The sequence below is a fragment of the Ranitomeya variabilis genome, chromosome 4, assembly GCF_051348905.1.
Source record: "Ranitomeya variabilis isolate aRanVar5 chromosome 4, aRanVar5.hap1, whole genome shotgun sequence".
In the NCBI taxonomy this organism is placed as follows: Eukaryota; Metazoa; Chordata; class Amphibia; order Anura; family Dendrobatidae; genus Ranitomeya; species Ranitomeya variabilis.
The window spans coordinates 657,189,789-657,206,086 of record NC_135235.1 but is presented as its reverse complement, the minus strand read 5'-3'; the positions used below and the strand labels follow the sequence as shown (position 1 = coordinate 657,206,086).

The window sequence follows — 16,298 nt, the reverse complement described above, 5'->3', positions numbered from 1 at the left end:
GCGGCTATTTAATGTTGGTAGTTCCGGGGTTTGGTGTCGGTGATACTTCTGTATACTCGGTTTGTGGTTGCTGACCCAGGTTACTCGTCCGTAATCGTTGTGCCTCTGTGCGTGTGAGCTTTTGCTGGGAATGACCCGGTTTGTCCCCTGACTTTTGCCTCTGTATCCTGAATTGTACTGCCCTTTCCTTCCTGGTTATCTGATCCCTTGACTCGTCTCAGTTTACTCTCTTATCACTAGGTACCACGCACTCGTCTTCTTTTTGACCCTCTGCTCTCCTTTGAATGTTTATGTTCTGTGCCCTGTACTCTGCGCTCCCAGCTGCCTTCCCTGGCCGCACTCGCAGTGACTCTATCCCCTGTCATCATGTGACTGCTTTTTTCCAGGTCCTGTGCTCACTGCTTAGTCTCAGGTCCTTGTGCACTGCGTGCCTTGTTCCCTCACTCCCTGTGTTGGTTCTCATGCTCTCTGATAGCGCCCCTAAGCTGCGCCAGTGACACCATCGGTGTCATTACATAAGTTCTATATTCGATTCATAGCAACTCAATGGTTTCAATATCTAAGTAGGCCTTGTGTCAGAAATTTTCCTTTCCTCACTTTTCCAGATTGCACATCTGGTTATTGTGTCCCACCCCTATATGCTGTCTCCATGATCTGACACCTGACTGTAACTGCAGTCTAAATGGATTTTGAATATTTTTATTCTTTACCATTTGTCCTGAGTGTGTATCACTGAAAAAACCTCACCCATCTAATCCTCCATATAATAAGCTAGGTCTAAAACGGTCTCCTCCATTGTTGTTTTGTTCAGTGGGTACAATTTGATTTCTACTGTGGCCATTAATTGCAGCAATCATGTGTTAAAAACGCTGGAAGAGAAAAAGAGACCATTGAGGAATACAGTCAGTGGCATAGAGAAGTATTTTGGGGATTTGTAATCCTGCCTAAAGAAAGAACCTCAGTGCTCTGAAAGCTTGAAATGTTGTAATTTTTAGGAAGAAAAGTATTTACAGGAATATAGACTCAGAATTATATTTTGATGATGTAGAAAAAGAACGTCTTTGGAGCTGGAGATCACTAACCAGTATTCCAAGTGCAGAACCACCATTTTCCCCAGAATTCATAGAGCTGCAAAGAAAACTACAATAACTTTGTAGACAACTCAAAGTGCCAAAGGAAGACTGAATGGGAGACATGTAAATTGCAGGTGTACTATTTTCCTATATTGATGGCAATGAGTAGAAAACTTCTGTGTGGTTTTAAAACTGGTATGTGAAGATGTGGATCGTGAATATCTTATCATTATTGATGGGTGGACAACTGGATGTTCGGCCCGGCCAACAGTTGCAGAAAGTTCGGGTACCAGAACAGTACCTGGACCCAAACCCCATTCACTTGAATTGGGGGGCCGAACATCCAGTGATTGCCATGCTGTTTTGTGCATGACAGCACGGCAAACACCGATTCTGATCGGCGGTGAAATCATCCCCGCCGGTCAGAGAGCCATCAAATGACAGCGTGAGCACAGCTGTGATCAGAGGTATAAAGTTTACTTCCAGTACCTATACATCCAAGGTCATTAAGGGATTAAAAAATGTATCACACCAGATCCTCCTACAAATACAGAATACAGTATATAGATATTGCTTTTTTTGTGCGCACAGTCCGTTCCTGTCATTACTTGAGATCTGATTACCTTCAATTCTTGCGGGTGAAGCAGCATGCTGTAGATTTACCCATTTGCTGTCTTACTTCAGTAGTGTGACTGTAATTGCACAACCTCAGTGGAGTTCGGTCAAGTATTTGTATATGTACCCTATCGTCACTGGAGGAGTTACAAAGAAGAAATGGATCACGTATGTAAATAGTAATTTGCAATATGAACATTTTTATTATTGTAATACAGAAAAGTTACATAAGTTTGTAAAACATAAAGACTATGGATTGAAAGAAACTGAAATGAATGGAAGATCACTGAGATTGAGAGTTACAAATAAGATGAAATGTTGGGTATTTTGGGAGTGTTTGAGGGTAAAATTGCAATACTCTTTTCCATATAGTGAATACATAATATTTAACAAGGTGAATTATTCAATGCACATTGAATATTGCTCTTTAATTTATTTTAGTTGAAACTAAGTTTATATACTATATAAAAAGACACGTGCATGTTTTTCTCAATATCTGACATGAAATCAGAATAAACCTTTCCCGTTTTAGGTCAATTAGGATTACCATAATTATTAATATTTGCAAAATTCCAGAATATTGGGAGAGAGAATGTTTTAAGGAATTTTTTGTTACAAAGTCAAAAGTTTACATACATTTCATTAGTATTTGGTACCATTGCCCTTAAACTGAATGACTTGGGTCAAACGTTTGGGCTATCCTTGCACAAGCTTCTCACAATAGTTGGTTGGAATTTGGGCCTATTCCTCCTGACAAAACTGGTGTAACTGATCAAGGTTTTGTAGATCGCTTTGCTCACACCTGCCTTTTCAGCTTTGCCCATAAATTTTAATTAGGATTGAGACCAGGGCTTTGTGATGGCCACTCCAAAATATTGACTTTGTTATCCTTAAGCCACTTTGTTACCATTTTGGCAGTATGCTGCAAGTCATTGTGCATTTTAAAGACCCATTTCTGCCCAAGCTTTAACTTCCTGGCTGATGTCTTGAGATGTTGCATCAGTATTGCCACATAAGTGAAGTGCACCAGTCTCTCCTGCAGCAAAACAATACTACAATATGATGCTGCCACCCCCCGTGTTTCACAGTTGGGATGGTGTTCTTAGGCTTCCGAGCTACTCCCTTTTTTCTCCTAAGGAAACGATGGTTATTATGCCCAAAAAGTTCGATTTCAATTTCATCAGACCACAATACATGTCTCTAAGAATTAAGGTTTTTGTTTCTGTGTGCATTTGGAAACATTAATCTGGCTTGTTTATGCTTCTTTTGGAGTAATGGCTTCTTCCTGGCAGAGTGGCCTTTCAGCCCATGTTGATACAGTACTCGTTTCACTGTGAACATTAACGCAATCTTACCAGCTCCCGCCATCATCTTCACAAGGTCTTTTGCTTTTGTTCTTGGGTTGATATGCACATATAGGACCAAAGCACGTTCAGCTCTGGGACACAGAACCCGTCTCCTTCCTGAGCGGTATGATGGCTCGACATTCCCATCTTGTTTGTACTTCAGTATAATTGTTTGTACAGATGACCGAGGCACCTTCAGGTATCTTGGAATTGTACCCAAGGTGAGCCAGACTTGTGCAAGTCCACAATTATCTTCCTGCTATCTTGGCTGATTTCTTGAGACTTTCCCATGATGCTATATAAAGAAGCAGTGTGTTTCAGGTGTGCATTAAAACACATCCAGAGGTGTGTCTCAGATGTTGCCAAAACACTTCCAAACGCATTACATCATCATTTGGGTAGTTCAGAATTGTTTAAAGGCATAGTAATCTTAGTGTATGTATACTCTTGACTTTGCAGTAAGTAATAAAAATGGCATAAAACATACATACTCATTATTCTGGCATTTGGAAAATATTAATAATTATGGTAAGCCTAATTGACCTAAAACAGGAAAGTTTATTCTGATTTCATGTCAGATATTGAGAAAAACATGCATATATGTATTCTTTTATATAGTGTATGTAAGCTTCTAGTTTCAACAGTATTATTAATTCTAATATTCTAAATTGCTTTCCCTTTCTTTTTTTTACTTGTTTTATACTTTGACATTTTTTCCTATATGTTTCCTTGTACAGTTTCTCAAAATATATGGTTTCGTCCCATGTAAGATTTTCATGGTATTCAACAAAATATCAATTAGAAGTAAACATTTCTCATCTTCTGGGTATGATAATGGCTCCTCCCCTTGATAGATTTTTGATGTTCAAGAATCAATTTGTGGGTAAAACATTTCCCACATACTGAACATGAAATATATTATGCTTTGTGTGAGTTCTCTGATGGGCAACTAAAATTGATTTTCGATTAAAACATCTTCCACATTCTGAACATGAATATGGTTTCTCCCCCGTGTGAGTTCTCCGGTGAATAACAAGATATGATTTCTGATTAAAATGTTTCCCACATTCTGAACATGAAAATGGCTTCTCCCCTGTGTGAGTTCTCTGATGTGTAAGAAGATGTGATTTATCTGAAAAACATTTCCCACATTCTGCGCATGAACAAGGCTTCTCCCCTGTGTGTATTTTCTGGTGTGTAACAAGATTTGATTTATTTGCAAAACATTTCCCACATTCTGAACATGAATATGGCTTCTCTCCTGTGTGAATTCTCTGGTGTACAACAAGAGTTGATTTATCTATAAAACATTTCCCACATTCCGAACATGAATATGGCTTCTCCCCTGTGTGAGTTCTCTGATGTGTAACAAGATGTGATTTATCTAAAAAACATTTCCCACATTCTGAACATAAATGTGGCTTCTCCCCTGAGTGAATTCTTTGGTGTTTAGCAAGTTTTGATTTAGTTGAAAAATGTTTACCACATTCTGAACATGAATATGGCTTCTCCCATGAATTAACTCTCTCATTTCTATCAACATCTAATTTCTGGTTAAAATATTTCCCACATTCTGAAGAAAAAAATATATTCTCCTCTGTGTCAACTTTTTGATGTGTAACAGAAGACATTTTTTTGGAAAAATTATTTCCATATTCTACACTTGACAATGGCTTCTTTGCCGTTACAGAAGTATGATTTTTAATTCCTCTTTTGTGATTTTTATTTTTCTTAAAAGTCTGTGATGAATCAGAAGTTTGGACCCGTTTAAAAGGATCAGAAGGTAAATCTTCTCTGTGAAGGGATGATGTTATATCTGGAGTAATGGCATTCACTTTAGTTATATCTTGTGTGATACCAAAGTCATCTGTTTTAAAAAAACAAGATGTCAGTTGTTCCTCTGATCTCTCAATGCAGTTATCTGCAAAGAAAAAAATTATCAATTTTGAATAAAATGTCCTTACAATAATATGTTTATAACATTTCTAAAATATTGTAGAAATTGAAAGTTAAGTAGAAAAAAATCAATTATTTATTAAAATAAAAACAATACACAATCTAACAATGCAACTCAAGGCAGGATTTTTTTAAGTGGCTTATTCCTGCTGTAGCAGTGCCAAACATGCAGTTGTGTTCAGCTGCAGAAGGAAAAAGCCACTGAAAAATTTACAGTGTACATATCTCCAGAAGCACAAGCTGTGCACTATGTATTAGGCACTAAAATGGCATATTTGCAATTTTCAATATGCAACAGCCACTGTGTGCAAATGTTCAGAAAGTGTCTATGGGGTTAAAATAGTCACTACACCTATGAATGAAATCCCTGAAGAAAATGTCATATGTTTTCTAAAATATAGGCCCCTGCAAGAAATTTAAAAAGAGACCAAAACTAGATTTTGTAAGTTTCCTTGAACACATGATAACTGGTTGTTAAACTTATTCAGTAAATGCTATTAACTTTCTGTTTAACCCATTCACCCCCCAAGCCTGTTTTCACATTCATGACCAGGCTAAATTTTACAATTCTGACCAATGTTACTTTTTGTGGTAATATCTCTGGAACGCTTCAACGGATCACACTGCCTCCGAGACGGTTTTTTTGTGGCATATTGTACTTCATGATAATGGTAACATTTATTTGAGACGACTTAATTTGTGAAATAAAACAGAAATTTGGCGAAAATTTGGCAATTTTCAAACTTTTAATTTTTGTCCCCTTAACCCCTTTCCGACATCGGGCATAAATTACGCTGATGTCGTGCTCCCTCCCTTTGATGTGGGCTCCGGCGATAAGCCCACATCTTTCCCTGCACATGTCAGCTGTTTTGAACAGCTGACATGTGCCCGAAACAGCCGCGGGTGGAATCGTGATCCACCCGCGGCTATTAACCCGTTAAATGCCAGTGTCAAACGCTAATAGCGGCATTTAACTTGCGCTTCCAGCAATCATGCCGAAAATGCGCCCATTGGTTTCCCACGTCACGTGATCACGAGGTCACCGATGGGTTGGCATGACAACCAGAGGTCTCCTGGAGACCTCTATAGTTGTCATTGTCGGATTGCTATGAGCGCCGCCTGGTGGTAGCAAGTGAGCAAATCTGCTACATCTTTATGTTTCTTTGTTGGGTAAAGAGAATGTAATTGGATGTACCAGTAGAGTCCAAGTAGATGCAATAGAGAAATAGACTTTATTTCTATGCGTTTCATACACATACACAGTGTATTATTCATAGCAAGAGAGGCCCATAAAACACCTCCTTTCTAAAAAATAAAAAAAAAACACCACACCCAATGGGCAGGAAATCAGACAGAAACACATGTATACATCGATGTGTACATGAGTTTCTGTCTGATTTTACGCCCATTGGGTGTGGTGTGTATATATATATATATATATATATATATATATATATATATATATATATATATATATTTTTTAGAGAGAGGTGTTTTCATGGGCCTCTCTCGCTATAAATAACAGACTCTGTATGTGTATAGACTGTTCCGAGGAAGTGGTGTGATGACCACGAAATGCATATAAATAAAGTCTATTCTCTATTACATCTACTTGGACTTCTCTGGTACATTATCCTGACAGGCGAGCAGTGAAGTCTGATGCCCCATTCTCTTTACCCAACAAAGAATCATCGTTTCGGAGCTTGCAGCAGCCGCCAATGCTAAGCACAGTGGTTGTGTCTCACACAACCACAATAGGTGAGTGAATTTGAATTACCTCTCATGAACATTCCTATATTCCTTCTAGCTCATTCTCATTACCTGTATGTAGCAGAGCCGATCAGGTTTTGGCAGCTTCTAGTCTCCCATGGAGACTATGGGAAGCATGCCAAAAGAGAAAAAAAATGTTTTTAAAAATACGAAAAAATACAAAATTTTAAAAGTTCATATCACCTCCTTTTCAAAATAAAACAATAAAAAAAAAATCAAATATGCACATTATTGGTATTGCCGTGTTCAGAATCGCCCGATCTAGAAATAAAAAAAGGATTAACAGGATCGTTAAAAGGTGTAGCGAGAAAAAAAGTCAAAATGCCAGAATTACTTTTTTTTCGGTTGCCGTGACACTGTATTAAAATAAGGGTATCAGAAAATGGCGCAATTTTTTATTTTTTTTAAACAAAGTTTGGAATTTTGTTCACCACTAAAAAAGAACCTACCGTATATACTCGAGTATAAGCCGAGATTTTCAGCCCCAAAAAATGGGCTGAAAGTGCCCCTCTCGGCTTATATTCGAGTCATGGAAGGCGCGGGGGTCGGCGGGTGAGGGGGAGCGACGCCTGTCAAATACTCACCTGCTCCCGGCGCTCCTGACGCAGTCCCCGCATGTCCCACGGTCTTCGGAAGCGGCAGCTTGTTCCCCTGTTCAGCGGTCACTGGTACCGCTCATTAAAGTAATGAATATGGACTCCACTCCCATAGGGGTGGAGCCGCATATTCATTACTGTAATGAGTGGTACCATGTGACCGCTCACTACAGGAAGAAGCTGCCGCTCCCGAAGACCGTATGACATGCAGGGATCGGGTCAGGAGCGCCGGGAGCAGGTGAGTATTTCATATTCACCTTTCCGCGTTCCACCGCCGCCCTGTCTTCCTTGTCCTCTGCAGTGACTGCTCTGGTCAGAGGGCGCGATGACGTATTAGTGTGCGTGCCACCCTCTGCCTGAACAGTTACTGCGGAGAGACGGGACGCTGAGGAGCAGCGACGAGAGGTGAGTATGTCATTTTTTTTTAGTGCAGCAGCAGAAGCATAATGTGGCACAATGCTATATGGAGCGTCCATGGGGCCATAAAGAACTGCATGGAGCATTATATGGAGCATCTATGGGGCCATAACTGCATGGAGCATTATATGGGGCATCTATGGGGCCATAAAGAACTGCATGGAGCATTATACAGTATGGGGCATCTATGGGGCCATAAATGCGTGGAGCATTATATGGGGCCATAAAAAACTGCATGGAGCATTATATGGAGCATCTATGGGGCCATAAAGAACTGCATGGAGCATTATATAAGGCATCTATGGGGCCATAAAGAACTGCATGGAGCATTATATGGGGCATCTATGGGGCCATAAAGAACTGCATGGAGCATTATATGGGGCATCTATGGGGCCATAAAGAACTGCACGGGGCAATATATGGGGCATATTTGTATATGGAGCATCTTATGGGGCCATAATGAACTGTATGGAGCATTATATGGGGCTCCTGATTATGGATATTCAAAAACACTTAACCTACTGATGTCTCAATTAATTTTACTTTTATTGGTATCTATTTTTATTTTTGACATTTACCGGTAGCTGCTGCATTTTCCACCCTAGGCTTATACTCGAGTCAATAAGTTTTCCCAGTTTTTTGTTGCAAAATCAGGGGGGTCGGCTTATACTGGGATCGGCTTATACTCGAGTATATACGGTAGACATGTTTGGTATTTATCAACTTGTAAAGACCTGGAGAATAAGACTGGCAGGTCAGGTTTAACATTTAGTAAACCTAGTAAAAAAGCAAAACAAAAAACAAGTGTGGGATTGCACTTTTTTTGCAATTTCACCGCACTTGGAATTTTTTTCCCTTTTTCGAGTACACAACATGGTAAAACCAATAGGGTCATTTAAAAGTACAACTCGTCCTGCAAAAAAACAAGCCCTCACATGGCTATTTTGACCAAAAACTAAAAAGGTTATGGTCCTGGGAAGAAGGGGAGCAAAATCTGAAAATGCAAAACCAAAAATACCTCTGGTCTTTAAGGTTTTGGTCAGAGAGTTATGTCCCACATGTCTACTTTACATCAGCACAATATTGGAAACATAATTTTTTTGTTAGGACATTATAAGTGTTAAAAGTTGACCAGCGATTTCTCATTTTTCCAACAAAATTTACAAAATCATATTTTTATGTTCCATATTACATTTGAAGTGACATTGAGGAGCCTATATGGCAGAAAATACCCAAAAGTGACACCATTCTAAAAATTGCACCCCCAAGGTGTTCAAAACCACATTCAAGAAGTTTATTAACCCTTCAGGCACTTCACAGAAATTAATGGAACGTGGAAGGAAATCATCAACATTTAACTTTTTTCACAAAAATTTTAATTTAGACTCAAATTTGTCTATTTTCGCAAGGGTAACAAGAAAAAATGGGCATGCATATATCCCATATGTGGGGAAAAAGTACTGTTTGGGTGCACTGCAGCGCTCGGAAGGGAAGAGCTACATTTGACTTTTTTACTGTAAAATATGCTGGAATAATTAGATGACGCCATGTCATGTTTGGAAAGTCCCAGATGTGCCTAAACAGTGGTTACCCCCCACAAGTGACACCATTTTGGAAACTAGACTCCTCAGGGAACTTATCTAGATGTGTGCTGAGGACTTTGAAAACCCAGGTGCTTCACAGAAGTGTATAACGTAGAACCCAGAAAGTAAAAAAATAAAAATGTTCCCACAAAAATATTCTTTTAGCACCAAAAGTTGCATTTTCACAAGGGTAACAGGAGAAAATGGAACTCAAAATCTGTTGTATAATTTCTCCTGAGTACACGAATATCCCGTATGTGGTGGTAAATTACTGTTTGGGCGCATGACAAGGGTCAGAAAAAGGAGTGACATTTTGGAACTCAGCCTTTGATGCGATGGTCAGCTAGTGTCGCATTTGGAGATCCCCTGATGTGCCTAAACAGTGGAAAACCCTCACAAGTGACCCCATTTTGGAAATTAGAACTCTTGAGGAATTGATCTAGACGTGTGGTGAGCACCTTGAACCAATAAGTACGTCACAGAATTTTATAGCTTGTGAAAATGAAAAAAAAAATCTCACAAAAATTGTGTTTTTGCCCCAAGTTTTTTTTATTTTCATAAAGATAGCAGGAAAAAAAATGGACCCCAAAATTTGTTGTGCAATTTCTTCTGAGTATGCCGATAGCCCATATGTGGTCAAAAACTACTTTTGAGGCAACCAAGAAAAGCTGACACGCAAATGGAGCGCACACCCAGAAAAATACAAGCTGAGTAGCAACAAATACAAAAAGTTTATTGAAAACAGAGACACATACACTAGAATAAAAGCATATTAAAATATAACAACCACACCACTTAGTCCCATGGTGAATACTCATGAAAGACAGCCCAAAATTCAAATAGTAATATATATGCTATACACCACAACAATAATGGCAACCAAAAAATACCTATATATGAAAATCAATGATTAGACAGCATATAAGGAAGACCTGTAAAGTGGGGAATAAAACCCCCTAAGCCCTATAAAAATGTAATATGGCTCAATGATTCAATAATACAGATGTAATAGTACAAACAAATTAAAGTGCACAGAGGGTCTAGGCGTCCCCAGATACCCCCACTATGAATGAGTAGCCTTGCTATAGAAGACGAGCCTGTGACTATCAAGGGGCCATAATAGGAAAGAAAGAAAAAAAAGGGAGGTAATACCAGCAAAAGGTAAATTAAATCAAAGAAAAAAGATATATAAATGTAAAGCAGGGTGATCAGATGGAACAAGAATATCACCCAGGCTATAGAAAAGTGCCCACAAAGGTCAGGGTGTGTGGCACAATAGTAGAAAGAACACAAGGTATGAGTATAAGTAGAAATCATCCGATCAGGTCATCCAGTCTGCGGTCTGGGCTGTCAGCTGTCAAAAGTCAGGAGTCAAGGAAGATGATCCCGGGATCCAGTAGGTGTGGGGAGGCCCCACGCGTATCGCTGCTGAGCGCAGCTTCGTCAGGGGAAGTGCTGGGGGATAGGCCAAGAAAGACTTAAGTAGCCCCTTGATAGTCACAGGCTCGTCTTCTATAGCAAGGCTACTCATTCATAGTGGGGGTATCTGGGGACGCCTAGACCCTCTGTGCACTTTAATTTGTTTGTACTATTACATCTGTATTATTGAATCATTGAGCCATATTACATTTTTATAGGGCTTAGGGGTTTTTATTCCCCACTTTACAGGTCTTCCTTATATGCTGTCTAATCATTGATTTTCATATATAGGTATTTTTTGGTTGCCATTATTGTTGTGGTGTATAGCATATATATTACTATTTGTATTTTGGGCTGTCTTTCATGAGTATTCACCATGGGACTAAGTGGTGTGGTTGTTATATTTTAATATGCTTTTATTCTAGTGTATGTGTCTCTGTTTTCAATAAACTTTTTGTATTTGTTGCTACTCAGCTTGTATTTTTCTGGGTGTGCACTCCATTTGCGTGTCTGCTTTTCTTGGTTGCTCCATTATGTCCTTTTGGCTATGCATGGTGCTGCACCCCTTTATAGATCTACTATTAGCATAACATTGCATTTGCCCAGCTGTGGTGCTCCCTATTTTTCTAAAAAACTACTTTTGAGGCACAGTGCAAAGCTCAGAAGGGAAGAGACACCATATTGGAGTTCAGATTTTGCTGGAATGATTTGAGGGTGCAATGTCACATTGGCAGAGCCCCTAAAATGCCAGAACAGCAGAACCCCCCCATAAGTGACCCCATTCTAGAAACTACACCTCTTAATGAATTCATTTAGGTGTGCAGTGATCATATTGACACCACAGGTGTGTCACAGAATTTTATACCATTGGGCAGTGAAGAAAAAATAATTACATTTTTACCACCAAAATTTAGTTTTAGCCTCAGATTTTCCATTTTCACACTGGGAAATGGATAAAAATGGCACCAACGTTTTCCCCACATTTTCTGCCTAATGTAAAAATACCCCATATGTGGCTGCACAATACTGCTTAGCCATACGACGAGACTCTGGAGGGACGAAGAGCTATTTGCCTTCTTGAGCACAGATTTTCCTAGAATAGTTTGCAGAATCCATATACAGAGCCCCTAAGTGCTAGAAGAGCAGCATTCCCCTTCAAGTGACCCCATTTTGGAAATTATACCCCTTTAAGAATGTATCTACAAGTGTAGTGATGATTTTGACTCCATGAGCGTTTTCCAGAAACAAGCAGCAGTTGATGTTCCTAAATGAAAATTGCAAACTGCCGTTGTTGTGACCATTACATTATGTGGACGCTAAATGTGGATTAGTCACACTGTTGGGCTCAGAAGAGCATTTGGATTTGGGAGCGCAGAATTCGCTGGATTTCTTTTGGTGGGCGAGGAGTCATTTTACTTTACCAGATCCTTTGTACTACCAGTAACGTGGAAGCCCCTAATATTTCCATTGATAGATGACGGACCTAATTGATGAACGTTCCTTTTTTGTGGATTAAATTTAAGCTTTTGTTAGGAAGATTTTACATGTTTGGGATCACATTTATCCGGCACTCTACTCTGAGCATTTACATCAGGGTTTCCATCTAAATCTCCGAGTGACGTAATTCAGATGAAACTCCCAAGGGATCCATTCACTATAATGAGGCAGCAGAGTTACTCTGGATTCTGTCTGGCCCCTGTTCAGTGGTGTCCTTCTTTTCAAAGGTGCACAAAACTGTGGCTGATGGCACTTTTATGAACGCACAAAAAGATGGACACCGTCGGATCATAGGCCAGACAGCATGCACCGTGCCTCCATCTGCCTCATTATAGGGAATCATCCTCAGGGAGCTGTCTGAATCAAGGATTTCAGAGATTTACATGGAAACCCCTGTGCAAGCACTCAGCGCAGAGCGTAGGATAACTAAGCAACGGGCCTTTATGCCATCTTTGGGAGGCAGAATGAACAAATCAACAGTAGGTGAAGAATTGTTTTTATTTATTTTTTACAGCATTCCTCATGCGGTATAAGTGATGGGACGACTATTATTCAGGTCGGTGCGATTACAGCATTATCAGATTTCTATTGTATTTTTATGTTTAGCTGCTGTCACACACTAAACGCTGCTTTTTTTGTAAAAACGCATAGGCATATTTTAAGAGCTATAATTTTTCCATAATTCGGCCTACAGAGTGATGTGATGGCTTGCTTTTTGCAGGACGAGTTGATGTTTTAATTGGTACCATTTTCAGGCACACGACATTTTTTGACCGCTTTCAATTATAATTTTTGGGAGGCAGAATGAACAAACACCAGCAATTCAGGAATTGTTCTTTTGTTTGTTTTTTTATGCCGGTTCACGTGTGGTAAAATTGATAAGGCAGCTTTATTCTTCGGGTCAGTACAATTACAGTGACACCACATTTATATAGATTTTTCTGTGTTTTGGTGCTTTTACGCAATAAAAACTATTTTATAGAAAAAATAGTTTTGCATCGCTTTATTCTGAGAGCTATAACTTTTTTATTTTTTCCTCTGATGGAGCTGTATGGCAGCCTGTTTTTTTTTGGGAGACAAGATGACATTTTCAGCGATACCATATTCATTTACCGTAAATACTCGAATATAAGCCTACCAGAGTTTAAGCTGAGGCACCTACCTTTGCCACGGAAAACTGGGTAAGCTTATTGACTCGAGTATAAGCCGGGTATGCATTGTCCCCTCATCCCTGTCCTGCTATGCATGGCTCCCCCTTCCCTGTCCTGGTATGAATGCCTCCCCATTCCTGTCCCTGTCTGCATGCCTCCCTTTTCCCTGTCATTGTATACATGGCTCCTCCTTCCCTGTGCCTTGTATTAATGCCTCTCCAGTTCCGTCCCTGTATGCATGCATGCCTCCTTATCCCCTATCCCTGTGTGCATGTTTCCTATTGAAAAAAAAACCCCATCATACTCACCTACCTGCGTGCCCTGGGTGCTGGCACTGCATCTCGCTTCCTGCCTGCAGCTCTTCCTATGCTCAGCGGTCACGTGGAACCGCACATTAAGGTGACGAATATGCGCTCCACGCCTATGTGAGTAGAGATGCGTCCATATTCACCACCTTAATGAGCAGAACCACGTGACCACTGAGCACAGGAAGAGCTGAAGGCAGGCGCCGGCGGCTGAAATGAGATGCAGTGCCAGCACCGAGGGTGCACAGGTAGGTGAGTATGATGTGTGCGCCGGCTCCTGGCACCCGCTGCTCCGCCCCCCTCCCCCGCCGGCTTTCTGTACCATGACTCGTGTATTAGCCGAGGGGTGCGTTTTCAGCTAAAAAAAAATGTGCTGAAAAACTCAGCTTATACACGAGTATTTACCGCACATTTGTCTTTCTGATCGCTTTTTATTCCACATTTTGTTCGGTGGTATGATGATAAAGCATAGTTAATGTTTTTTTTACGGTGTTCACTGAATGTGTTAACTGGTGGGACAGTTTTATAGGTTGGGTCGTTCTGATACCAAATAGGTGTACTGGTTTTATTTTAATTTTTTCATAAAAATATTTATTTACGGGTATATGCAATATATTTTTATTTTGTGATTTAAAAAAAATACTTTTATTTTTTTACCACGTCTCTCTATGGGACGTTCACTTTCTTCAGTCTGATTGCAGTTCTATTACATTACAATGCACAAGCAATGCAATGCATCAGAACTGTCAGCCCTGCAGACACAAGTTAGTTGCACTCTGCATGATCTAACTATCTTGGAAGTGCCTGGTGACCTAGATGTCACCATGTCAATGATCGAATGACGGAATCCAGCGAAGGATTCCGTTTTTTTAACTGAGCATGCTCAGACTTTTTTAGGATCCTTCAGCCAGCCCCCCTAGTCGGATCAGTCGAAAAAACAGATTAGTCGCATCAGTTTTTCACAATCTGTGACGGATCCGTCGAGCCAACGGATTGTGACTGACGGCAAAAAACTGATGTGTGAAAGGGGCCTTAGTGCTCCATATTACAGGAGAGATTATGCAGTTAGGCTTCTTTCACACTTCAGTTGTTTGGAGTCAGTCTGCTCCGACATAGTGACGGATCGACGGATCCATCACAATTATTGAGAAAACGGTTCTAACGGATCCGTTTTTTTGATGGATCCGTTACTTGGGGGTTGTCTGGGAAAAGTATCTACTTTTTGGTGCATGCGCAATTGAAAAAGCGGATTGGGGCGACGGATCCGCCGAAATGAAGGTCGCGACGGATCCGTCGCCCATAAGCGGCCATTCTATGGAATGACGGACGCGACGGATCCGCCGTGAACCGCCATTTCGGCGTTGACAAAAAACGTTTCAATGTCTGTCTATGTCTAGACAGCGTCCGCCAAATTTCGACGGATCCGTCGCATGGTGGATGGAACGGACGACCATCCGTCACAATCCGTCGCTAATGCAAGTCTATGGGAAAATAGCGGATCCGCCAAAAAAAAATGACGGATCCGTTATTTGAGGAAAATGGTGGTTTTAGACTGACGCCAAACAACTGAAGTGTGAAAGAGGCCTTATCTGAATTCCTTAGGCTGTGTGCACTCGTTGCAGATTTCCTGCAGAACTGCTTTTTTTCCGAGCAGAAACGCTGCAGATCTGCAAGTAATTTATAGTACAATGTAAATCAATGGCAAAAAAAAATGCTGTGCTAATGGTGCGGAAAAGTCTCCATGGAAAATGCAGCAGATTCAAAAAAGGAGCATGTCACTTCTTTTGTGCAGATCTGCAGCGTTTCTGCACCCATTCCATTATAGAAATCCGCAGTGGTAAAAATGCATGAAATCAGCACAGAATCTGCAGGAAAACCGCACAAAATCCGCAAGAAAAACGCATTAAATCTGCACCTGCGTTTTCTGTCAAGAGATGCAGAATCCGCACAGAAAATTCCAGAGGCTAATCCGCAATGTGTGCACATAGCCTTAAGATTGGAAACATAATGGTGTTTATGACATGGAGTAATGCCATGTAAACAAGTAGATATGACTAAATGTATATTACAGCCATCAACCACGCAGAGCTTAGACAAACAGTCATGGCCGAAAGCGTTGCCACCCTTGAAATTGTTCCAGAAATGAAGTATTTTTCCCAGAAAAGAATGGCAATTACACGTTTTGTTATACATGTGTATTGGAACAGCACAAAAAAAAAAAAAAAAGAAAAAAAGGCAAATTGGACATAATTTCACACAAATCCAAAAATGGGCCGGACAAAATTGTTGGCATCATCAACTTAATATTTGATTGCACACACCTTGGAAGGAATAACTGCACTCAATCGCTTCTTATATCCATCAACAAGCTTCTTATACCTCTCAGCTGGGATTTTGGATCACATCTTTTGTAAACTGCTCCAGGTCTCTCATATTTGAAGGGTGTCTTCTCCTAAAAGCAATTTTAAGATCTCTTCACAGGTGTTCAATGGGATTTAGATCTGGACACATTGCTGTCCACTTCAGGACTCTCCAACATTTTGTTTCCATCCATTTATGAGTGCTTCTTG

General features: G+C 40.2%; 1 protein-coding gene across 1 annotated transcript in view; it reads right to left on the bottom strand.

Annotated features, from left to right (window-relative positions):
* Positions 1 to 1,867: 1,867 nt before the first annotated feature.
* Positions 1,868 to 16,298, bottom strand: part of LOC143767483 (uncharacterized) — a 32,845-nt gene continuing 18,414 nt past the window's right edge. Inside the window, exon 7 of the mRNA XM_077255866.1 lies at positions 1,868 to 4,955. Coding sequence (XP_077111981.1) covers positions 3,907 to 4,955 — 1,049 coding nt within the window. The 3' untranslated portion in view covers positions 1,868 to 3,906. The remainder of the gene's footprint in view (positions 4,956 to 16,298) is intronic.